Source organism: Misgurnus anguillicaudatus, chromosome 10 (genome assembly GCF_027580225.2).
Source record: "Misgurnus anguillicaudatus chromosome 10, ASM2758022v2, whole genome shotgun sequence".
Lineage (NCBI taxonomy): Eukaryota > Metazoa > Chordata > Actinopteri > Cypriniformes > Cobitidae > Misgurnus > Misgurnus anguillicaudatus.
In genome coordinates this window covers 12108378-12134178 of record NC_073346.2, presented here as the reverse complement: position 1 = coordinate 12134178, position 25801 = coordinate 12108378, and the positions used below count along the sequence as shown (strand labels likewise).

General features: G+C 44.4%; 1 protein-coding gene across 1 annotated transcript; it reads left to right on the top strand.

Moving 5' to 3' along the window:
* Positions 1-342: 342 nt before the first annotated feature.
* On the top strand, positions 343-5463 carry LOC129447642 (C-C chemokine receptor type 5-like). The gene is made up of 4 exons (XM_073871879.1): positions 343-590; positions 2400-2453; positions 3439-3501; positions 3623-5463. Exons 2-4 carry the CDS (start codon positions 2428-2430, stop codon positions 4710-4712), a joined length of 1179 nt encoding a protein of 392 aa, XP_073727980.1. The 5' UTR covers positions 343-590; positions 2400-2427; the 3' UTR covers positions 4713-5463.
* Positions 5464-25801: the final 20338 nt, after the last annotated feature.

Below are 25801 nucleotides of genomic sequence, written 5' to 3'. Positions count from 1 at the left end.
TTAAAAGCGTAACTATTCTAGATATTACATTTATTGTAATACAGCACAATGAACAATAAGAATACTGAAAAGAAATTACATGTCCGTCTTTTTATAAAGTCACTTGAGCATCTTCGTGGTTTGGTGTGTAGAGTTGTAAACCACAACTTAACACTACTGCTCAGCTGTTCTGGCAAAGCTAGGAGTGTTTCTTCATAGTTTACTCATATTAACTAATGCTTGTTTACTTCATAAAAGTAATTAAAATTATATAAAGTTCGTACTGGAGTGCTGCGCCATTAGTGTTTGTCTTTCTCATAAAGGCTGAGCATACTAAGGTGATTTCCTTTAAACTTTACCCCAAACATGGTGGGAACCAATCATGTCATTGCTATGAGTTTATGCAGTAGTTCTGAAACTAGTCCTGCACTGTGCAAAGCCCCTATACCCAACATAACCAAAGGAAGTGTCATAAACCAATACATTGACATAGAAAATAAACTATCTATATTACATCTCATTTACCTCACCTGATCTCATATCATCTGATCTCATATCATCTGATCTTTCCTTCTCGAAGGTCACAGGGTAATTCCATTCACCCATTTAGTGTGAGTATTCTGCACTTGTATTGATTATTGATTTCATTGCTGTCTTTGAATAATAGGCACAAAAAATGTACTGCAATTATTTATTGTAGTAAATGTGACAAGTGCAGAAGGTCAGAGACATAACCTGCAATGTCACAGTATGTATTTTTCTGAAATGATGGTTTTACACCTTTGTTGAAAACATCGTATGGTGACATTTTCTGTTCGAAGCTGGCAAAACATCTGTAGGAAACTCTCAATAAATAAACCTGAATGTCACAGGTGGTTCATACCACTAGTACATATTTGTAGTCCTCACTGGTGTAAGAGATCTTCTGTGTTACACACTTTTTATATTATTTGCACATTTGTAGATGTACAGATGACTTTTCTTCAGGCAAACAGTTAATAGTTTTACTATATATGTTTGTTTGATGTAAAGGGGTGCGTTTTCTATGTTGAGTTAAAAATGTAAACGATGCACCGATACACCAGCTGTTGTTACAAATAAAATCAATTAGCATTTTATTATTTCATTTGTTAAGCAAAAAATGATAAAATATTACTATGCCATGTACTAGTAATATTATTGCTATTATGTCAAATATCCTGCTTCATCCATATTCACATTTTCATAGGGAGCTCGAATCTTAGGCTCGACTTGAGGTCCGAGCTCTCATAATGGAATTGCACAGAAGAACAAAAGCTGATTGGGATGAGGGGTGTCAGAGAATTGTGACTGGAAAAGCACAGTGTATATATGCGCATTAGGGCTGTGCAATATTGATTATATATTAGCATGCTAAATAACGTTATTATTCGATACAATATTTATTTTTCAATTTAAATTGTTTTAAAGGTGTATTGTGAAACTTTTAGAAGGATCTCTTGACAGAAATGTAATAAAATATACATAACTATATTATCAGTGGTATATAAAGACATTACAAAATAATAGAATAGAATAATAATAGAATGAGCCATTTTTATCTACATACACCATGGGTGCCCTTACATGGAAGTTGCCATTATTTCGCACAGTCATGTTTCTGCATTAGCCCTAAATGGACAAAATGTTCTACAGAGCGTTTTATCCCTATGTTGTCTCAGACTAAATGTTTTCTTTAGCATTTAGAATTTAGAATTAGTTATATGTGTCATTTACCACTGGTAGAGGATTATATATAAATTAAAGTGCTATTCGTTTTGTGATCATATGAAATAAAATAAGAAAATTCTATATTCTGATCCAGATATTGGGGGAAAAACATGTTTATCTTAAATAAGTATATATGAAACAAAGTTTTTCATCTCTGTTGATGTTTAATTCTTTAAACTTAGTTTGGGGTGTGTGCTGTGTCAGTCTACACAGCACAAGCCCCAACTTTGTCTATTTCTCATCTTTTCTCACACACGCACGCAAGTACGTACGCAAATGAATACACACACACACATTCCACAAACCACATTCTGGTTTCCATGTTTTTTGGGGACAATCTATAGACGTAATGCATTTTATACTGTACAAACTGTATATTCTATTCCCTTCACCTAACCCAAAACCTAACCCCAACCATCACAGAAAACGTTTTCCTATTTCACATTTTCAAGAAACATCATTCTGTTTGATTTATAAGCTTGTTTCCTCATGGGGACAATTGGTCAAGATAATTACCAGGTACACACACACACACACACACACACACACACATACTCACACACCATAGGTTTTGTGGTAGACCCCTGGTTTCACAAATGGTAATCAATACACCAAATAACCGTGATTACTAATCTTACAATAATAAAAGCATGGTTATTTTATTTTTTAAGGGAGATCATCGGATTCAACCATCAAAGAATGAATTCTACTGCTTTACAGCTGAGGTAAAACCACAACAAAAGATGATTTTATCAACCTATGGTTTGGTCAAATATGGAAAAACCCAAATGTTGGGTGAAATGAACTCTGAATTTTCTATGTTAGTTTAAGTTACGTTTGACTAGACCATGAGCTGAAACATCCCAGTATTATTTTTTCTAATTTTGTTGAGTTTTCTCCAACCCTATTGCAATAAGGTACAGCAGAGCATTAAAGCCTAAACTGAAAAAAACAGCATTGAGGAAATCAGATGCAAAAAATGCTCTCCGTACTTGCAGAGCCCCAAGAGCAAGGCACTAAAAAATAAATTAACATACAGCACTGACAAAGATTAAGAGACATGTTCATAATTATTTTCAGTTTTTACTACTGTATGTGTGTTTATATGTGATAAGGTAGAATGATCATTTTTCATGTATTTAAGCAGATGTTAAAAGGTAATATTTGATGAAATAACTCAAACAGCTTTCATGTGTCTTGGCATGCTCTAAGTCTTGCTTTTGGGTAACTATTCTCACTCTTGAGGTTTGCTTTTGGTGGAATTCACAGACTGATCTCGCTGGTATTTATACGTTTTTTATGGCTAATTTGTATACATTTGTATGAAGTGAACCGTTCAAAAATGTACGATACTATGAAAAAAACAATGAATTTCCCCCCTACGTCACAGGAGTGAAAACAAATCATGCAAAAGCCACTTTGTAAAATATGTATGAATTGTCAAGAGATTGTGGACTAGAATGACTGACATGTAGAAATGATGATTGAAGGCTAATTTGCCGTTGTGTCTTACATTTTTTTCTAGGCCTGTGTCTACAGAATAAAAGTTGCATAATTATGTAAATGTGCAAATGTAAGATAGAGATATGTGCAGACAGTATAAATGGATAAACAAATAATGGCTTATTTACAAGATAATTCTTATACTCAACTTATATGTTTATTAAAGACCAATAATAACACACTTCCTTGTCTCTTTGTCATTAAAAGCACCTCTACACAGTCTTCATGGACAAGAATGGTATCCAACAGTACCCCATACCCGGATTCCAGGTGAGGCCATATTTCAGTACATGTTCCTATAATGCAATGATTAGTTTAGATGAAAATGTTTAGACAGTGGAGCTGTGCTCTATAAACTTTCCTTAAATTATATTTTCCCTTTCTGCTTAAGTTTGAATGGACCAGAAAATGATGAGCCACATACCACTCCCTTGTATGACTATGATGAGTACTACAGTAAAGGTGTTGATCCGTCTGCAATTGTCTGTAATTATGGAGTTCATGCATCCAACATCCTGCCTGTGTTATACTCTCTGTTCTTCGTGTTGGGCCTGCTGGGTAACCTGCTGGTGTTATGGGTGATGTTGATGGGTGTAAGGCTGAAAAGCATGACTGACATCTGTCTCCTGAACCTGGCTTTAGCTGATCTCCTGCTGGTCTCCTCTCTCCCGTTCCTGGCTCACTATGCCAGAGATCAGTGGGTCTTTGGAGGTCCTATGTGCACCATGGTTTTAGGCGTCTATCACATTGGATTCTACAGTGGGATTTTCTTCATTGTACTGATGAGTGTTGACAGATATTTAGCTGTGGTTCATTCTGTGTTTGCTTTGAGAGTCAAAGCAAAAATATATGGGATCTTAGCCAGTGTGGTCATCTGGATCATTGCTGTTGCAGCATCGTTTCCTGAGCTTATGTACCTGAAAACCTATGAAAACAATAATAAAACATACTGTCAGTCTTATCCAACAGATGATCAGAAATCTCACCATTATGGAAAGACTGTTGGTATTATTAAAATGAATGTTTTAGGATTATTTATTCCACTGTGTGTAATTGGATTTTGTTACTCAATGATTCTTCACAGACTTTTAACAGTTCGCTTTTCCAGGAAACAGGCCATGAGACTTGTCATTGTAGTGATGGTTGCCTTCTTCTGCTGTTGGGCTCCATATAATATTGCAGCTTTTGTGAGAGCATTGGAGTTAAATGAACTCTTAAAGACATCCTGTGAAAAAAGCAAAGCAATCACTCTTAGTCTTCAAATCACAGAAGCTCTGGCTTACTCACACAGCGGCTTGAATCCCATTCTCTATGTGTTTGTAGGAGAGAAATTTAGAAAACACCTTTTCAGACTCCTTTACAAAACACCCATCAGCAGATTACAGTTCACGAAGAGATACCTTACACAGGCTACAGGATCTGTTTATTCACAGACAACCAGCCTGGATGACAAATCGATAGCAATGCGAAGTGAGATATAATCAGGTACAGAGATATAATACAGACAAAGAAAATAAATAAGGCTCAATAATGTTTTTATTACGGTATTTTTAGCAGAATGGGCTCATCCGCTTGTTTAATGAGGTAACAAAAAAGGCAGCTTGTTCCTATAGTATAAATGCACTGATATAATACTGGGTTATTTTTAACCAAGAGTTTGGTTAAAACGAGAAATATCATTTATCATGTGCTGGGTTATTTCAACCCAAAATGCTGGGTTCTTTTAACACATAGTCAGGTCAAATATGAACATTTTCTGGAATAATATAACCCAACAATGGGTTAAAAATAACTCGGCATTTTTTAGATTGAACAGTTAAAATTGCTTGCTTTGTTAAGAAATCCTAAATATGGGCATGTTTTGAGCATTTGTTATTTGTAAATGTATCTGTAAATATTTGTATAATATTTTATATTTTTATACTTATGCTTACATTTGTTTTTGTTTTTTAAGCAAATTTGTATACAAAGTAAGTTAAACAATTTCAACTTGTTTTTATAAGTTATGTCAGCTTATCACAAGTCAAAAAAGTAGTAGGTTGCATTGACTTGCAAAATCAAGTTGTTTTAACTTCATGCTTCATTTTTACAGTGTATAGTTACAGTACAGTACAGTATAGTTCTCATATCATTTTAGTGATACTGTAGTTTGGCTTTGTTTTTTGTTTTTTTTAGCTACTATACATGCAAAAATATTTTGTTTGTTTGTTTGTTTGTTTGTTTGTTTTATTACTGACAGAATATTTGTATGTCTAGCTATAGCTAGACAAACCAATTTTTTCAATAAACAAATACATACAGTAACTAACTGTGTGACTTCAACTGTTGAATAAAAAGTACATTTCCTGTTTTTGATCTCACCATTGGCAAACATAGAGAAAAAATCTGGTGTTTAACCTGACAGATACAATATGTAAGGAATAACTGATGACAAGCCATTGAATTATTTGAAAATACAGCACATTCAAGGTGATAATGCGGCACGACACGAAACGGAGTGCCTTTACAATGTGGGTGTGAATTATTTTTCCGAGTCAATTTTTCCGCTTATACCACATTTACCACAGACATTGCTCTGGTGGTTATTTAAAGACATTTGACAGGTCAAGTATGGTTTATCGAAAAATAATAAAAACCCGAGAAACATTTCTCAACCAATCAGAATAAAGCTTTCAACAACACTGTGGTATAAATGTAAAATATTACAGTGGCCATCTTAACTAGTGCTTAAGTCACACTTAAAGAGTAACGACAAAATGTAACTTGATTTTAGTTGGTTAATTGCAAAAATGGCTGAGAAAGTTTAGTATGAGTAAAGCTCAGCTAAAACTTTACAGTATCTTTGAACATGTTACATGTAATTACCATAGTAATAACAGTGGATGGTGCGTAATTACATGCACCTAACCTCAAACCAAACCCCAACCTTACAGTAAGTACATTCTGTTAATTATTATTACTTAGTACATAAATGAATAAAAACACTGTAACAGTGACACCATAAAAATAAGGGTAACCTAAAGGTAATTTGTTGGCATACGATAACTTTGTTACATTTATGGGGTGGAATTTGTACTCATATCCCTTCAGATACCACTTACCAAACTACAGTAATGTTTTCTCTATTTTAACACTACTCACACAAACAAAAGCCCTCTACTCACGCAGCAGTAAAAACTGGGTCATAAGTTTAACCACAGTTCCATTACCACATAAGTGATTCAAAACGTGCTCACCTATGTTTCTTCCACGGCAAGACAAACACTCAAATCCAAACTACTGTCATTGCACACACCTTTAGTGTAATATCTCTAGTGGGACCACCGTCTAATGAAATCATCTGCAGTCTCATTTCTGACAGATTATGGTGGTCATCACAGGCCAGTCAAGATGTCAAAATTAAACATCAGGTGTGGTACACATCACACATTCATTAGACATTCATAAGTATGGTCTTGAGGGACTCTCCCCACTACTGACATGAAACTCTTGCTTACAGTGTTTTTCATTTTTGCAAATTTGCTCACAATACAGAGAAAGAGCAAAAGAGCAGAGCCTATGAGAAAAAGAACAAAAAACACAAAGTTAAAGAAGAAAACAGTATATACTGGATTACAGTAGCACACCTGACAAAATGCCTGAATTTGGTTTTTATAGCACTATTATGTCTTGAAATCTGATCAATTATCTTAATCAATTTTATTTTTTCAATAAAAGAGTTTATCTAATGAAAATAAATGTTATGCTTAAACCTTCAGACCTTTAGTTCAAAACATTTTGTCAGAGACCACAAACCATTACCATTAACCATTAAACGTCATCAGATTCTAACTGTCTGGAGGAAAGCATGCAAACAAGACTGACTTGTGGAAACCAGACACAACATTTTGTTTTCTATCGAGGGAACTTAACACTGAGTCGTGGCGATGACACTATGGAAACAGTAATACCTGCTATGCCACTCTAGGGGTTTAATGCCTGCCCAACAAGATTGTGTAGGCAGACAAGCAGATAAGATTAGATCAACCCTCATGTGACCCTAGGATGGGAGACATAAACAAACTGTGAAATCTGATGAATGTGTGTGGAAAGCACAGACGGAAAGACTTTCAAACCACAAACATCATACAAGAGCACAACCCCTGAAAAAAATTTGAACCTAGAACATGGGGCTAAGGCAGTGGTCACCAACCCTGGTCCTGGAGGGCCGGCATCTCTGCAGAGTTTAGCTCCAACCCTAATCAAACACACCTAAAGCAGCTAATTAAGGTGATTCAGGTGTGTTTGATTAGGGTTGGAGCTAAACTTTGCAGAGTCACCGGCCCTCCAGGACCAGGATTGGTGACCACTGGGCTAAGGGGTGGATGCAGGGGCGTAGCAGCCTTTTTAAAAGTGGAGGGACAGCTATTAGGCGATGTTACCCTAAAAGCTACCATAGTAAACACCACTGAAATGCACTGCCTTACCTTCATACTTACCACATATTTACTTGCGCATAACATCAATGTACTGCGAGAATAATTAGAGAAATCGGAGTCTGTTTCTGCTTCACTCGCGTGGTACTTTGATGCAATCAGTTCTTGCAACGCTGCATGAAGTCGAACACACCTTTAGTAACAAATCTGGTTATTTTTGACCCCTAATGGGTAAATATTGGACAGAACACATGCTGGGTTAAAAATTACCCCATGCTGGGTAAAAAATGACCAGACCCACCGCCAGACCTTAGTCTTAAATGGATACTCCATAGTTTGTCATATTAAACTATGCTATTACCTTAACTAAGAAGAGTCGATATATAACTCTATCATCTTAGTGCGTGCACTTAAGCACTGTGGCATGCCACGACACTTTGGTAGCACTTAGCTTAGCCTAGTTTATTCAATGGTAACAAACAGAGATGAAGTTAGAAATGACCAAACACATCAACGTTTTCCCTATTTAATACAAGTAGTTATATAATAAAATATGGTGGCACAAAATAAAACGTGGCGTTTTTAAAAGCGGGTTAAAAAGGGTAACTATAATGTATGGCGGAATAGAACTTTTGGGAGTACTTCGACTCAGTGCAGTAACACTCTCCCTCTCATTATAAGAGGGAAAAGGGGAGCGGATTTTTCAGGCGACTCGAATCATCCTCTTTATGCATGTTGTCTTACTCCAAGCTGTATAGGCTGGAAAGCCAAGTACCAGTTAAGCTTATTAGGTGATGTGCATCTCTGTAATGAGAAAGGTGTGGTCTAATGACATCAACACCCCATAGAGACAGAGCGCAGTTATGCAAATTTGAAAACCACGCCCACCGGGGGGGAACGCAATCCAACCGTCTCCATTGACTTTGTATTGCGAGAAGCCGCCTCCTTGTCATTTCTGGCTTATAACAAAAAACTGAATAATGCGTTAAAGCTGCTGTGTGACAATATGTACAGCTAACAAGCCAAAGAACCCAGAAATACGTTTTTATAAGCTGTCGAGTCGTAAAACCCAGTCTTTAAGGAGAATAAAGTGGATCACGTTTTACGGCTCGACAGCTTATAAAAACTTATTTCTGGGCTCTTTGGCTTGTTGGCTGTGCGTGTTGTCACGCAGCAGCTTTTGGGCATTATTCAGATTTTTGTTATAAGCCAGAAATGACAAGGAGGCGGCTTCTCGCAAAACAAAGTCAATGGAGACGGTTGGATTGCTTTCCCCACTGGTGGGCGTGGTTTTCAGGTTATGACGCGCTGCGCTCTGTCTCTATATCAGGTGTGCATAATTATTAGGCAACTTCCTTTCCTTTGGAAAAATGGGTCAAAAGAAGGACTTGACAGGCTCAGAAAAGTCAAAAATAGTGAGATATCTTGCAAAGGGATGCAGCAGTCTTAAAATTGCAAAGCTTCTGAAGCGTGATCATCAAACAATCAAGCGTTTCATTCAAAATAGTCAACAGGGTCGCAAGAAGCGTGTGGAAAAACCAAGGCGCAAAATAACTGCCCCGTGAACTGAGAAAAGTCAAGCGTGCAGCTGCCAAGATGCCACTTGCCACCACTTTGGCCATATTTCAGAGCTGCAACATCACTGGAGTGCCCAAAAGCACAAGGTGTGCAATACTCAGAGACATGGCCAAGGTAAGAAAGGCAGAAAGTTGACCACCACTGAACACACAAGCTGAAACGTCAAGACTGGGCCAAGAAATATCTCAAGACTGATTTTTCTAAGGTTTTATGGACTGATGAAATGAGAGTGAGTCTTGATGGGCCAGATGGATGGGTCTGTGGCTGGATTGGTAAAGGGCAGAGAGCTCCAGTCCGACTCAGACGCCAGCAAGGTGGAGGTGGAGTACTGGTTTGGGCTGGTATCATCAAAGATGAGCTTGTGGGGCCTTTTCGGGTTGAGGATGGAGTCAAGCTCAACTCCCAGTCCTACTGCCAGTTTCTGGAAGACACCTTCTTCAAGCAGTGGTACAGGAAGAAGTCTGCATCCTTCAAGAAAAACATGATTTTCATGCAGGACAATGCTCCATCACACGCGTCCAAGTACTCCACAGCGTGGCTGGCAAGAAAGGGTATAAAAGAAGAAAATCTAATGATATGTCCTCCTTGTTCACCTGATCTGAACGCCATTGAGAACCTGTGGTCCATCATCAAATGTGAGATTTACAAGGAGGGAATACAGTATACCTCTCTGTACAGTGTCTGGGAGGCTGTGGTTGCTGCTCCACTGTTGATGGTGAACAGATCAAAACACTGACAGAATCCATGGATGGCAGGCTTTTGAGTGTCCTTGCAAAGAAAGGTGGCTATATTGGTCACTGATTTGTTTTTGTTTGGTTTTTGAATGTCAGAAATGTATATTTGTGAATGTTGAGATGTTATATTGGTTTCACTGCTAAAAAAAAATAATTGAAATGGGTATATATTTATTTTTTGTTAGGTTGCCTAATAATTACGCACAGTAATAGTCACCTGCACACACAGATATTCCCCTAAAATAGCTAAAGTTAAAAAAAAATTCCAAAAATATTCAGCTTTGATATTAATGAGTTTTTTGGGTTCATTGAGAACATGGTTGTTATTCAATAATAAAATTAATCCTCAAAAATACAACTTTCCTAATAATTCTGCACTCCCTGTATCTCGATCTATAACGTTATTTTTTTTAAATTAAGTTTTTCTGAAAAATTGTATTTTCGCCCCTGCTGTCCCCTACTCAAAGAGAGACAAAAACAGCCCCATGGAGCTATTATCATCTGGCAGCACACTGGCAAAACCAGCATTATCTCCACGTAATGGCAATTGATTCATCACTAAAAACTCCAGCATATCAATTACGGCTGACATGTAGTATCTGTTGCGAGCCAGTTGCTCTGAATTTAAAAGAGTGGAAATATCTTTTCCTGTCTCTCTAGGTTTTTCTGGATCTCTCCACATTGTTTCACATGCTAAATGTTCTTTTGAAGCTGCATGCTTATTTAAGCCATTGCCTGTTTCAATTGCATGTTTCCAATCATTAAATCCCTTAACGGAAAAGGCTGCGTCCAATGATACCGATTTGAATTTCCCGCAGGCATAACAAATTGCTGAGTCCTTTTCCACCGAGTACTCAAGCCAGTCCCTGTTCACATACCAGCTAGAGGAAAATGATCGTTTTTTTAACCAAACATTTTGACTGGAAATTTACTCAACACAACCTCTTTGGGTTTGTCCGTGCCGAGGTCACTCACACCCACTGATTCAACAGGCAGTTGTTGTGGCTGAAATCCTGCCCCAGTCAAGGGGGCAATTGACCTGCAGGTCTTGCCAGGCCCCGGGGTCGGGATCTACGGAGCTAGCAGCAGGCTCAGGCTGTCGTAACTTAGCAAAGCGAAAACTCATACAGTTTTTAAAAATGTGCAGTAACTGTTGAGCGGCTACACTGATGTAGGTAAGGTCACGTACATAGCATAACTTTATTTTTAGTAAGGTCATTATAGGCTGTTGCAGTGTAGACTAGATTCCCATCAATCAAACAAAATCATACTATTGTTTCTTTATAATTGTAATGTTTTAATGATAAAGAATGCAACATTAAAGCAACACAAAACTAGCAACTATGATAATCTAAAATCATCAGGCCCCTATGGCCTTCCCATAGCGAACGTGTGAAAATGACCCAATGTTGGGTTGATGTTATGCAACCATGGAGTATATTTAAAACCCAGCAGTTGGGTAAAAAAACCTCAGCATTGGGTCAGTTTTAACCCAGCAGTGTGTTCTGCCTGATATTTACCCATTAGGGGTCAAAAATAACCCAGCCAGTTTAGAGTGTTGGCACCTGATCAAAAAAAAGTGCGGGGACAGATTCACTTTTATCAGAATCACTGCGGCTGAAACGCCTCTGGGTGGATGTCCTGTAAATCCTAAGAGCCCTAACTCAGCACAATATCACTAACACATATATCATCTCCTGATCTAGTGACTCATGCAGTGGAAGGAAGAAGGCATGAAGCGTGACCAGGTGGCCAGTCACAGAAGACAGGAAATCCTATCTTGCACAGGGTGCAGAGCATATGTACTATAAGCTTGCATTGAAAAAGGACTAGAGACCAAAATATTATTGTGGTTGATAATTTTTAATCAACAGGTTGGCACTACGTTTTTAACATACAAAAGTTTATAATTTACTGTACATGTATGCATTTCGAGAATGTTTTTATCAAAAGTGACTTACAGTGCATAAGCTATGCATTTGATCAGTCTTTGTATTACTTGAGAATTAAACCCATGACCTTTTGTGCTGCTGTACAGTTACCGGTTGAGCTGGCTTCTCCTATATTAACTTTAGATGTCATGCAAACATGAACCCACACAAGAGCAATTGTAAATCATCACCTTTTTTTGTTTTATAGTTAAAAAGGTATTGAGTGTAATGTACGACACGATAAACAATAAAAATACTGAAAAGAACGGTAGTGTCTTTCTGAGCATCTTAGTGGTTTGGTGTGCAGAGTTGTAAACCACAACCTAACACCATTGCTTCTGACAAAGCTAAGTGTGTTGCTCAATAGTTTGCTCCTATTAAATAATGTTTGTTTGATTTGTTTAAATCATCAAAGAACTATAAAGTTCATATTGCAGTGCTGGACAATTAGAGTCTTTCTCATAAAAAGCATAGTTAGTTGATTTCCTTTACATTTTACCCAAACATGGTGGGAACCAATCGTGTGATTGCTATTGAGTTTATGGAGTAGTTTAAAACTAGTTTACTGTGCAAAGCCCCTACCCCAAAATAACCAAAGGAAGTGTCATGAACCAATGGCTTGACATAGAAAATAAACAATATTTAAAAAATCTGTTAAAATTTTCTTTAGAAATTACATTATTACTCGCAGCTGTTTGCAAGTAACTTACTGTAGATTTAAATGTGGGTTATTTACTGGCAACAGTTTGTTCAAAGTTAAATGAACATTAAAATATAAACAAGTTATTAGGCGTGTTCGAGTCATGCGGCACCTTGCAGACAATCAGCGAGGTTTGCCACTTTCAGGCCCTGTCCAAAATGGCACACTTCATGTGGACTTGCAGTCTTGTGGCCTTAAATTGGACGTGCTTGCTTTAGTCTACGAATCCGTAGGGTGTCCTATCTGCCATTTTATCCGAAATGTTCTCATCAGTGCCCCCTTTGCACCCTTTATGCGGTCTTCAGTGAAGCCCACACTGCTGCAGGCTTCAGGCACTTTACCAACCCAGAAATCCTTGCGAAAGAGCAATCAGACGATTAAGACGACGGATAGGAGGAGTTCACAATAAAGGGCAACTTCTCTTCCTATTTCCGGTGTGACGCCTGAGCCTGTCCGAAAATAGGACTCAGAGGAAGTCCACAAGTCAGAGTGTGCCATTTGGGGAGGAGTTGAAGACGGAGCCGTCAAGTCGGGCATCAGCTGCTTGCCGTAGTGACTTGTGCACCATGTTTTCTTTTTTAATCGCCAATGAAATTAATTAGATGGTGAATTTGTAAAAAAAATCTGGAAACACAAGCATATATTATTAAAATACCAATTTTTGGTCTTTCGTTTCTTTTTTATTTTATTACATGACACAATATAACATCTTAAGGCTATATTAAGGAGTTTTCCCTGTTCAGTGGCGGTTCTAGACAAATTTCACTAGGGGGGCCAAGTAGGGGCCAGTGTTTTACCAGAGGGGCACATAAAAAAACGGCAAGAAATTATATTTAAAGATTATAGGGGCGGTTACAGGAATTATTTTAAGACAGGACTAGGCCTTAGTTTAATTAGGAAATATAACTAGTTTTAACAAACATGCCTTACTAAATACATTACTTGTGTGCATTTTGAAGCAAAACAAAGGGCACTGGTGTATTTTAAAATATGGCATTGCAAGTTGTTTTTAGTTTGGACAGCTCTTACATTTATTTTAGTCTAGGACTAGTCTAATCCCTTTCCGTGAAACTGCCCCATAAACTTTATCTTACTTTACAATCATATAAATCTTTATTTAATACAAGAGTGAGTGCAGGTGCAAAAGGGGAGCTGGGCTCTTTTCTAAAGCCCCCCAACCGAAAATCATGCGAGCCTACTCAATAAACTTTATGAAATGCAAACTTTTATAAAGACAAACGTTTGTTTTAGTTTACATATAATCACACATTGCTAGACAGTTAGGGACCACAATCTAATCAGTATTTAAAATAATATTTATTTTAAATTGTAAACATTTTTACACGACACATTTAATTATATTCCTCCAATTTTATGCACGTATATGTAAGAGCATAATTACAGCGCTTTTTACAATGTGTAAACTTTTAAAAGTTAGCGAGATGTTGGTTTTGCCGGTTGTTGATGAGTAACAGCTGTGAATGATCACCGCGCTTAAGCAGCCACGTCACAGGAGAACAAGTGAACAGTGTCCCAATGTCAAGTGAGCTAGAGTCCTTACTAGTGCCCAAACCTGGATACACATTCTCAACATCGGGAAATTGGGAACAAATTGAGACACTCGCTGAGCAGCACCCAGCACCCGCAGCCAGCTACAGTGCTTGGGTGCGCCGCTCTAATTTGCCCGTTTAGAACGTTATGCGTCGGATTAGTTCCGCTTTTGGCGCTCGCGTGTAAAATCAAAATAAATGTATACTTTTTTATTTAGTCAGCACGGGGTGGCCACAGGGGTGGCCAGGGACTTGTCTACAGAGGCACTGGCCACCCATGGTCTCCGTGTAGAACCGCCACTGTCCCTGTTATAAAAACATGAATTTATAATGTTTATTAGTGAAACTGAGGATAAGATTAAACATGAAACGCACATGATCATTGTCAGCAGTGAGACAACCAATCACAAAGAGCTGTGTCGTCATCATAATTCTATGCAGCCGCTCGGTACTGTAGATATGCTGGCTGAGTTAGCTACAGTAGCTGTGTTGTGAACGAGACACCTGCTCCGCCTCCTGATCACCACCAGAGGGAGCCATCCCCTGAATATTAGCGTTGGTCAAACTACACTACCCACAAACCCACATACCAGGACTGATTGCCTGCCACCTGATCCAAATCAAGGACTGCCTATTTAAGCCAGACTCAAATGCCACCTCAATGCGAAGTCTTGATTTGCTCTGTCTGTCATTTCTGAGCGTTTACTCTGTCTGTGTTTATTTGGTTACCGGTTTTGATCTGTTATTTGTTATTACGATTACTTGCTGCCCGCCCTGACCTTTTGGATTGTTTATTGACTACGAGACTTATTGACTGCGGTGTATCCCGCTGCCAACCCACGATTAGCATTCCCCGACAAGTTCAACGGAGATCCAGCGAAATGTAAGGGATTTTTGATGCAGTGCTCACTCTTTGTTACACAGCAGCCGGCTTTGTACCCCACCGAAGCTAGTCGGATAGCTTTTGTTTGCACGCTGCTCACAGGCAGGGCGTTGGAATGGGCCACAGCGGTCTGGAAGGAGGACGGCACCGCTTTTCCCTCATTTGATAATTTCCTGAACCAGTTTTGACGGGTGTTTCAACATACCGCAGGAGGAGAGAGCACAGAGGAGCGTTTACTGAACATCGTCCAAGGTAACCAATCAGCTGCTGAATACGCCTTAACTTTCCGCACACTTGCTGCTCAGGCCGGCTGGGATGACAAACCGCTAAAGTTAATTTACCGACGAGGATTAAATTACGAGCTACAGTCAGAACTGGCCTGCCGCGACGAGGGAAGAGAATTAGCAGATTTCATTGAACTCTCTATCCAGATCAACAATCTGATCCGAGCTCGCCGTGCACCCCCTCAAGTACATCAATCTGAACTCACTGAACCCATGCAACTGGGCTTCACGCGCCTCACTCCGGAGGAGAGGGAACGTCGGATTCACCACCAACTATGCCTGTACTGCGGTAAACCAGGCCATTTACTATCATCTTGTCCCACTCGACCTCCCAACCGAAGAAATACTCTGGTGAGTTCAAACATTTTCTCACCTCACTCTAATAATAACATCCAGATTGAAGTTCAGTTAAAGATGCTAGAAAGAGTGATTCATACGCTAGCCCTCATTGATTCAGGAGCAGCAGGGAACTTTGTGTCTGAGGGTTTTGTTCACCTAAATGCCATCCCTTTAATAAAGTGTCCCTCTCATTTGGCAGTGGAGGCGATAGATGGAAGACCTCTCGGAGATGGAGAGATAAAATTTCTCACACAACCCTTACTTCTGCAAGTTGGCTCACAACACCAAGAGACCATTCAGTTCCCTTTCAGTCGGTCACTACGACGTCACGTCGTGACCGACGAATTGGGAACCGCTTCGCGGGTGACCTATCTACTTCGAGAACTATCAAAAACGCCAATGAACTTGGCATGCAGGTATTTGCATAATGCCGGCGCCGCCCCGCCAGGTGCGTATATAAGGCACAGGTGCATAATACCAAATCAGCTTTATTGCTTCGAAGCCGGCAGACATCTGCTCACGAGAAGCTATTCCAAATCTGATCTTCGTAGATCCTGTTCTGGGAAGAAAAGTCTCAGCTTGCTGAAGTTGGTTGGGCAACGACACCTCAGCGGAGGCTCGCAGTGTTTTTTTCCACCCTTTCTCTCTCTCTCTGTCTCTTAATTTAGGACTTCAGTTCGAGTGAGTGCGTTTGCCTCTCCCTGTGTGTTTCACCAGCTCGCACAAAAGAGTGATTTCCCTGAAAGAGCAGCACGTTTGAGCTTTGTGTCTTTTTAAAGACAGCCACTCATTCGTGTCACGGTCGGGGTCGTCTTTTTAAAGATGGATTTCCGTCCGTGTTCCGTTTCTGGATGCGGTGTGTTTATCGCCCCCCAGGATGGCCACAAGCGTTGTCTTTCGTGTCTGGGGCTCCAGCACGCAGAGGCAGCGTTGCGTGATAGCTCATGCCCCATCTGTGAGGGTATGACTATGGCGGATTTGCGGAGACGGGTGTCGTTCCTCCGGCAACGGCCCCCGCCTTCCCAGTCTGGTGCTGCTAAGGGCGCAGCTACCAGACTTGCGAAGGATGACCTCCGTATAACGGTGCTGGGTCGGTCTGCTGGTTCGTCCAGTAGCTCCCAGCGCCCTGATCCGTTGCCAGCGGAGGTCCCGATGGAGACGAGTGGCCCGTGTTCTACGGTGTCCTCGCGCTCTGTCGAGCCTCCACCTGACGCGATATCCACCGTAACGTCGGAGGGGGGGTTGTCAGCCTCAGACGTCGATCCGGATCCGCTCCCGCCTTCGGGCCAGGTTGCGGCTTCTGCGTTCGACCCTGAGATGGCAGCCATGCTCGCTCGGGCGGCGGAGGCGGTCGGCTTGGAGTGGACTAAACCTCCCCCACCTGAACCGTCCCGCCTCGATGATTGGTTCTTCGGGGGTGCCAGGGCTTCTCAGTCCTCGCCCCCGGTGCCTTTCTTCCCCGAGGTGCATGAAGAGCTGACGCGGTCGTGGAAAACCCCGTTTTCCGCCCGGAACCGGCCGTATCAGCCTTCACCTCTCACCTCTCTCGAGGGTGGAGATGCCAAGGGGTACACTGGTATCCCGTCAGTGGAGCGCCCGGTCGCGATGCAGTTGTGTCCGGCCGGTGTCGCTTCCTCCTGGCGGGACCAGCCTACTCTCCCCTCACGGGCCTGTAAGCAGTCTTCGGCGCTGTCCGGTGCTGCTTACAAGGCTTGTGGGGAGGCAGCCTCTGCCCTGCATGCCATGGCATTGCTGCAGGTCCATCAGGCTAAGGCTCTGAGGGATCTGCACGCGGGAGGTCACGACTCGGCGGAGTTCTCGGAACTACGTGCGGCTACTGATCTGGCGCTTCGTGCGACCAAGGTCACCGCACGCGCCGTCGGGCGTGCGATGTCTACCCTGGTAGTCCAGGAACGCCATCTCTGGCTGTGTCTGGCGGACATGAAGGACGCTGATAAAACCCGGCTCCTGAATGCTCCGGTTTCCCAGACCGGCCTGTTCGGCGAGACGGTCGAGGAGTTTGCCCAGCAATTCTCCGCGGCCAAGAAGCAGACTGAGGCCATCGCTCAGATCATGCCACGTCGGAAGCGTCCTGCGCCTGCCCCATCCACGTCGGCGCCTCAGCCTGCTCCTCGCCGAGGGCGTCCTGCGGCGGCCGCCCCCGTTCCTCCCCGGGGCTCTTCTAAGAAGCGCGGAACCGGTCGTCAGCAGCCCGCCCCGCCCGCTCAGCCCGCGGCAAAGGGTGGTAAAAGAAGATCAAAGCGGCCCTGAGACGGGCGACCTAGAGATGGAGGGGATCGCTCTTCGGGAGATGGTGAAGGCACCACTCCCCCCACCGGAGGAGGGCCGGTTGGGGAATCTTTTGTTTCATTTTTCTGTTCCGCCGACTTTTCAGTCGGCACCCACAAATCCACAAAAAGAGCGAATTCCACTTCCATCTCTAGGTCTTCAGATGAGCTCCGGAGATACGAGAGGGCTCATAACCCCCCCTCGTTCTCCGACTCATCAGAGGAGAACGAGAGCGACGCACGGGCTCATAACCCCACCGCGCTCTCAGCCGGTAGGAGACAGCTACGGGCTCATAACCCATCGTCTCCCTCCTCCTTCGCCAGAGGGTGCATCGAGTGGTGTGAGGTGTCTTCAGCAGAGCCTCCCTTACTCAACCACCCAGCAACGGACTCAGGTGAGTGTTATCACACACAACACTGCTGTCGGTGCGGCCGTTACGCACACACCGGCGATCACCTCCGTTGCGCCCGCCGCGGGTACACCGATCGTGCCTTTAGTCCCTCTCGCACGGTATCTGGGGGCGTGGGAACAGCTTCCCAGCCCGTCGCGTTGGCTTTTACGCACGATTCGTCTCGGCTATGCGATCCAATTTGCCCGGCGTCCCCCCAAATTCTCCGGCGTTCGTTTCACTACGGTGAGAGCTGCCGATGCGCACGTCCTCCGTGCGGAGATCGCTGTCTTATTGGCGAAAGACGCGATTCAGCCGGTCCCTCCAGCCGAGATGAGGTCGGGGTTTTACAGCCCTTACTTTATTGTACCCAAGAAAAGCGGCGGCTTGCGACCGATCCTGGACCTGCGTTCGCTGAACCGTGCACTTCACAGAATGCCGTTCAAAATGCTGACGCCCAAACGCATATTTCCATGCATTCGTCCAAACGATTGGTTCGCATCTATCGACCTGAAGGACGCGTACTTTCACGTATCGATTCTCCCCCGACACAGGCCGTTTCTCCGCTTTGCGTTCGAGGGGCGAGCATACCAGTACAAAGTCCTCCCATTCGGGCTCTCTCTGTCGCCCCGTGTATTCACCAAAGTAGTGGAGGGGGCTTTACAACCCCTGAGAGAGAGAGGTGTGCGCATTCTCGCGTATCTGGACGATTGGCTAATAATAGCTCGAACACGTCAGACGCTGTGCGATCACAGAGATTTAACTTTAAAACACCTCGCTCGTTTGGGTCTTCGGGTCAACTGGGAAAAGAGCAAGCTTTGCCCCGTGCAGAGAATCTCTTTTCTCGGTATGGAACTGGACTCGATCGATTTGACAGCTCGTCTAACAGAAGCGCGTGTACAGTCGATTCTGACTTGCCTGAATACATTCAAGAGCAAGAGCGCGGTCCCGCTGAAACAATTTCAGAAGCTTTTGGGGCATATGGCAGCAGCCGCAGCTGTAACTCCGCTCGGACTGCTTCATATGCGACCGCTTCAGCGTTGGCTTCACGATCGAGTCCCGAGGAGAGCGTGGTTGCGCGGCATTCACCGTGTTATCATTACACCTGCGTGTCGTCGCACTTTCACTCCGTGGTCAGACCGTGCGTTTCTCCGAGCCGGTGTGCCTCTGAGACAGGTCTCCAGGCACGCGATAGTATGCACAGATGCGTCAGACACGGGGTGGGGGGCCACGTACGATGGGCTTGCGGCTTCGGGGGTCTGGACGACACCCCAGCTGCATTGGCACATAAACTGCCGGGAAATGTGGGCTGTATATCTTGCGCTCGTCCGTTTCAGCAACGAGTTACGGGGCAAAGATGTATTAGTTCGTACAGACAACACTGCGACCGTGGCGTACATCAATCGTCAAGGCGGTTTACGCTCGCATCACCTGTCGCATCTCGCCCGTCACCTCCTCACTTGGAGTCAGAAGAATTTGAGGTCTCTTCGTGCCATTTACATCCCGGGCACGCTCAATGTAGAGGCGGATGCGCTCTCTCGGGCTGCGCGTCCCGGCGAATGGCGACTCCACCCCATTGCGGTTCAGCAAATTTGGAGACGTTTCGGCAAAGCGCAGATAGATCTGTTTGCTTCCCCAGAGACGACCCATTGTCGCCTGTTCTATTCACTAGCCGACGACTCGCTCGGCGTGGATGCATTGGCACACAGCTGGCCGCGAAACATGCGCAAATACGCGTTCCCTCCGGTGAGCCTCATTGCGCAAACCTTATGCAAAATCCGGGAGGACGAGGAGAGCGTGCTGTTGGTGGCACCGTATTGGACAACCAGGAGCTGGTTTCCAGAACTCTCTCTCCTCGCGACAGCCCCTCCGTGGAAGATTCCCCTGAGGAAGGACCTTCTTTCTCAACAAGAGGGCACATTATGGCACCCGCGCCCCGACCTGTGGAACCTCCATGTGTGGTCTCTGGACGGGGCACGGAGGATATGAGTGATTTACCGCAAGAGGTGTCTAACACTATTGCTGCTGCGCGAGCGCCGTCTACGAGACAGGCTTACGCGCTTAAATGGAACCTGTTTGTCGACTGGTGTTCTTCCCGAAGTGAAAACCCCCGAGAATGCCCGATTAGTGTTGTGCTTTTATATCTCCAGCGTCGCTTGGAGAATAGGCTGTCACCATCCACTATTAAAGTCGATATCGCTGCGATATCAGCTCACCATTCACCCGTAAACGGTAGAACAGTGGGTCAGCACGACCTAGTCATTAGATTTCTCAGAGGCGCTCGAAGACTGAATCCTTCGCGTCCCCCCTCTATTCCTCCTTGGGACCTGTCCTTGGTGCTGAAATCACTCCAGGAAGCCCCATTCGAGCCTCTGCATAGTGTGAGTGTTAAGTTTCTTACAATGAAAACTTTAATTCTCCTTGCTTTGGATTCTTTTAAGAGTATTGGGGATATTCATGCATTTTGGGTCTATTAATCGTGCCTTCTGTTCGGGCCGGCTGCATCCAGCGTAACACTGAGACCCCGGCCGGGCTTTGGGCCCAAAGTTCCCACCACTCCTTTTAGAGATCAAGTGGTGAATCTCCAAGCACTGCCTTTGGAGGAGGCAGAACCAGCCATGGCTTTGTTATGTCCTGTTCGTGCACTACGTGTGTATATAGACAGGACGCAAAGTTTTAGGACCTCAGATCAGCTCTTTGTTTGTTACGGTGGTCAGCAGAAAGGAAAAGCTGTCACCAAGCAGAGGATGTCCCATTGGATTGTGGATACTATAGCCCTTGCATATCAAAAGCAGAATGTGCCTTGTCCATTTAATTTACGTGCCCACTCTACTCGCAGTGTGGCATCATCTTGGGCACTGGCTCGCGGTTCCTCGCTAACAGATATTTGTAGAGCTGCAGGCTGGGCGACACCTAATACGTTCACAAGATTCTATAGTGTTCGTGTCGAACCGGTTTCCACTCGGGTTCTTTCTACTAACTAGTTAAGAATGCCGAGGGTCGGCTCGTGTGTCGGCTTGGAGCCTCTATTTTGGTGCTGCACATTTGCACCATTATGGAAGGCCATCGGGGCAAAAACGTCTAAAAAACTGTTTTTGCCTCTCCTCCACCGCCCTGATAGCTGGTGTTGCGGAGCATCCGCTGTCAACCTATCACTGATGTATTCTCTGTAAACCTGTGTAGGCTAGGCATCCACATTTGTCCCCTACGTGGGGTTCATTTGTGTGTATAGTCCGTGGGGTTTTAATCCTCCACGTTTTTCCTTAGCAGAGCCTGCTCTGCATCTCTCAACATACCATGTATTGTTCAGAGACTTATTTGAGCAACCTGTCGGTTGTTTCATATATTTTTATGTCATCCATTTAACCTTCTTAGGGGATGGCTTCCGCAGTGTTCTAGCTCCGCTCAGTTTAGACGCTTCTCCCAGTTCGCTGCTTCACTATCGTGGGTTAAGGAACAGGTAGTGACCGGCCTTCTGCATTTCGCCTTAGGTTCCGCCCCTTATGTGGAGGGCGGAGGGCTTTTGCAGGCACTGGAAGGGTTCAGCTGCAGTGGCGTTTTGGTAGGGATTCCCAATTCGTCGGTCACGACGTGACGTCGTAGTGACCGACTGAAAGGGAACGTCTCGGTTACGTATGTAACCCTCGTTCCCTGAGGGAAGGGAACGGAGACGTCACGTCCCGTCGCCACAGTTTGCTGTTCCATTGCTGTTCAGGCCGGGCACTGTTGCTCGGCTTCTCAGCAATAATATAGCTGATTTGGTATTATGCACCTGTGCCTTATATACGCACCTGGCGGGGCGGCGCCGGCATTATGCAAATACCTGCATGCCAAGTTCATTGGCGTTTTTGATAGTTCTCGAAGTAGATAGGTCACCCGCGAAGCGGTTCCCAATTCGTCGGTCACGACGTGACGTCTCCGTTCCCTTCCCTCAGGGAACGAGGGTTACATACGTAACCGAGACGTTTCATGTCATTACTTCCCCTCATCACCCACTCATTCTGAGACTACCTTGGCTACAGCAACACAACCCCGTAATCTCGTGGAAAGAGAGTCGCATCACTGGCTGGGACACATCATGTAATTCACACTGCATCACTGCTCAATCATCTCTCCAGCTCAACACCACCATTCCCACACCTGAATCTCCCAGAATCCCCGGGTTACCAGAGGTTTATTCGGATCTCGCGGAGGCGTTCAGCAAAGAAAGGGCATCAGAATTACCACCTCATCGCCCCAGTGACTGTAGCATCGAGTTGCTACCTAATGCTACGCCCCCTAAAGGCAGGATTTTCCCTCTCTCTCAACCCGAATCTGAAACCATGAAGAAATACATAAACGAAGAACTGGCCAAGGGCTTCATCCGTCACTCAGTTTCACCCGCTTCATCATGGTTCTTCTTTGTTAAGAAAATAAAAGGGAGTCTACGACCCTGCATTGACTACCGTGCCCTGAACGAAGTGATTGTCAAATTTCGCTACCCCCTACCTCTGGTCCCGTCAGCCTTGGAACAACTCCGAGAAGCCAGGTTCTTCACCAAGCTGGATCTTCGCAGCGCTTACAATCTCATCCGCATCAGGGAGGGTGATGAGTGGAAGACCGCCTTCTCTACCCAGTCTGGTCACTATAAATATTTGGTGATGCCCTTCGGCCTTTCTGTCAGTTCGTCTGTGTTCCAGTCCTTCATTAATGATGTCTTCCGGGATATGCTCGATCGCTGAGTGATAGTATACATCGATGACATCCTCATACATTCAGAATCACTCGAAGAACACATCTAGCATGTACGTGCAGTGTTGAAACGTTTAATCCAGTTCAAACTCTATGCCAAAGTCGAAAAATGTGAGTTCCATAGCACCTCAACATCCTTTCTGGGCTACATCATTTCAGCCGAAGGGGTCGCTATGGATGAGTCTAAAGTGCAAGCTGTAATCAACTGGCCACAACCCACTACCATTAAAGAACTCCAACGCTTCCTAGGATTCGCCAACTTCTATCGACGATTCATTCGGAACTTCAGCATTACTGCAGCACCTTTAACAGCCATAACTAAGAAGGCTCCCGCTCGTCTCACCTGGTCTCCCGAGGCAGTCACCGCTTTCCAACGGCTCAAGGTATGCTTCTCCACGGCACCCATTCTTCATCACCCTGACCCTGCTGTACCCTTTCTAGTCGAGGTGGATGCCTCTAACACCGGACTGGGGCTGTACTGTCACAACGACAGGGTCCTGCCCAAAAGATGTACCCATGCGCCTACTTTTCCCGTAAGCTTAACTCCACTGAACGAAATTATGATGTGGGCAACCGCGAACTCCTCGCGATGAAATCAGCATTCGAGGAATGGCGCCATTGGCTGGAGGGTTTGCAGCATCCATTCACCGTCCTAACCGACCACAGAAACTTGGAATATCTTCGTTCAGCCAAGCGTATTAATCACTGACAGGCACGATGGGCCATGTTCTTCACCCGATTCAATTTCACTGTGACTTATCGCCCAGGTACGAAGAATACTAAAGCTGACGCTCTCTCACGCTTGTACCCAGACTCCAGCGCACGATCCTCTGATGAATCTATCCTACCAGACACCATTATCATGGCTCCAGTTCAGTGGGATCTTATGACTGAAATCGACCAGGCTAACACGCTCTCTCCTCCTCCTGATGGCTGTCCACCCAACAAGACTTTCGTACCAGAGGACCTTCGTTCCAGATTACTCACCCACATTCATGCATTCCCCAGCTCCGGGCATCCAGGCATTACTGCTACAATCAACCTTGTTCAGAACAAGTTTTGGTGGCCTTCCATGTCAGGCGAGATCACCACATCTGTCAGAAATTGCTCCGTATGTAACATCACGAAAGCCTCTCACCTACTCCCTGCTGGCCTCTTACAACCTCTGCCCATTCCACAACGGCCCTGGTCCCACATTGCCATAGACTTTGTTACCGATCTGCCTGTCTCCAACAACAACACAGTAATTCTCAGGGTCGTCGACCGTTTTTCTAAAGCCTGTCGCCTCATTCCCCTACCTAAGCTACCTACAGCCTTTGAAGCAGCGGAAACCCTGTGTAACTACGTGTTCAGATTCTACGGTCTGCCTGAAGACATTGTATCTGACAGAGGTCCCCAATTTACATCACGCGTATGGTCAGCCTTCTTTAAACTCCTCAATATAAACATCAGCCTCACTTCTGGGTACCATCCACAGGCTAACAGTCAGACAGAGCGTCTCAACCAAGAAATCACTCGCTTCCTACGTTCCTACTGTCATCAGAACCAGGCGGATTGCAGTCGTTACCTGATGTGGGCAGAGTACGCTCAAAACTCCCTCATAAAGCCAGCCACCGGTGTCACTCCCTTTAAATGTATCCTCGGATACCAACCTCCTCTCTTCCCATGGACGGGCGAACCCTCGGAACTACCTGCTGTCGATGATTGGTTCCACAGAAGCGAGGAGACATGGAACGAGGCACACTACCATCTGCAAAGAGCTATCAGAAGGCAGAAACTCCAAGCTGATCATCTCTGCAGAGCTTATCCTGACTACCAACCTGGGCAATGGGTCTGGCTCTCCACTTGAGATATCCGCCTTCGACTTCCTTGCAAGAAACTCAGTCCCAGGTATGTGGGTCCATTCAAAATTATTAGAAAAATTAATCCTGTTTCATATCGATTGGCATTACCTTCCACTTACCCTATATCTCCCGCTTTCCATGTTTCCCTGCTGAAATCCGCTGGTGGTCCGAGAGGGGAGCGAGAGGAGGTGGCCGCTCCGCCAGGTCAACCGCCCCTCCTGATTGGCGGCGAGGAAGCGTATCAGGTCCATGACCTTCTCGACTCTAGACGCCGGGGAGGTTATCTTGAGTACTTGGTCGACTGGGAGGGGTACGGCCCAGAGGAGCGCTCTTGGGTAAGGGCGAGAGACATCCTTGACCCTTCACTCACCGTCGAGTTCCATCGAAATCACCCAGACAGGCCGGCCCATCGACCTCGTGGTAGACCCCGGCGTTGCACACAACCTCGCTTCGGGAGCCGCTCGCAGGGGGGGGCTCTGTTGTGAACGAGACACCTGCTCCGCCTCCTGATCACCACCAGAGGGAGCCATCCCCTGAATATTAGCGTTGGTCAAACTACCCTACCCACAAACCCACATACCAGGACTGATTGCCTGCCACCTGATCCAAATCAAGGACTGCCTATTTAAGCCAGACTCAAATGCCACCTCAATGCGAAGTCTTGATTTGCTCTGTCTGTCATTTCTGAGCGTTTACTCTGTCTGTGTTTATTTGGTTACCGGTTTTGATCTGTTATTTGTTATTACGATTACTTGCTGCCTGCCCTGACCTTTTGGATTGTTTATTGACTACGAGACTGCCTTATCTATATTGTGGTGTATGCTGGTGTTGATATTCTGCCAGTCTGACAACGAGAATAATAAAGCCTGCAAATGGATCTTCCATCTCAAGGTGCCTCATTACA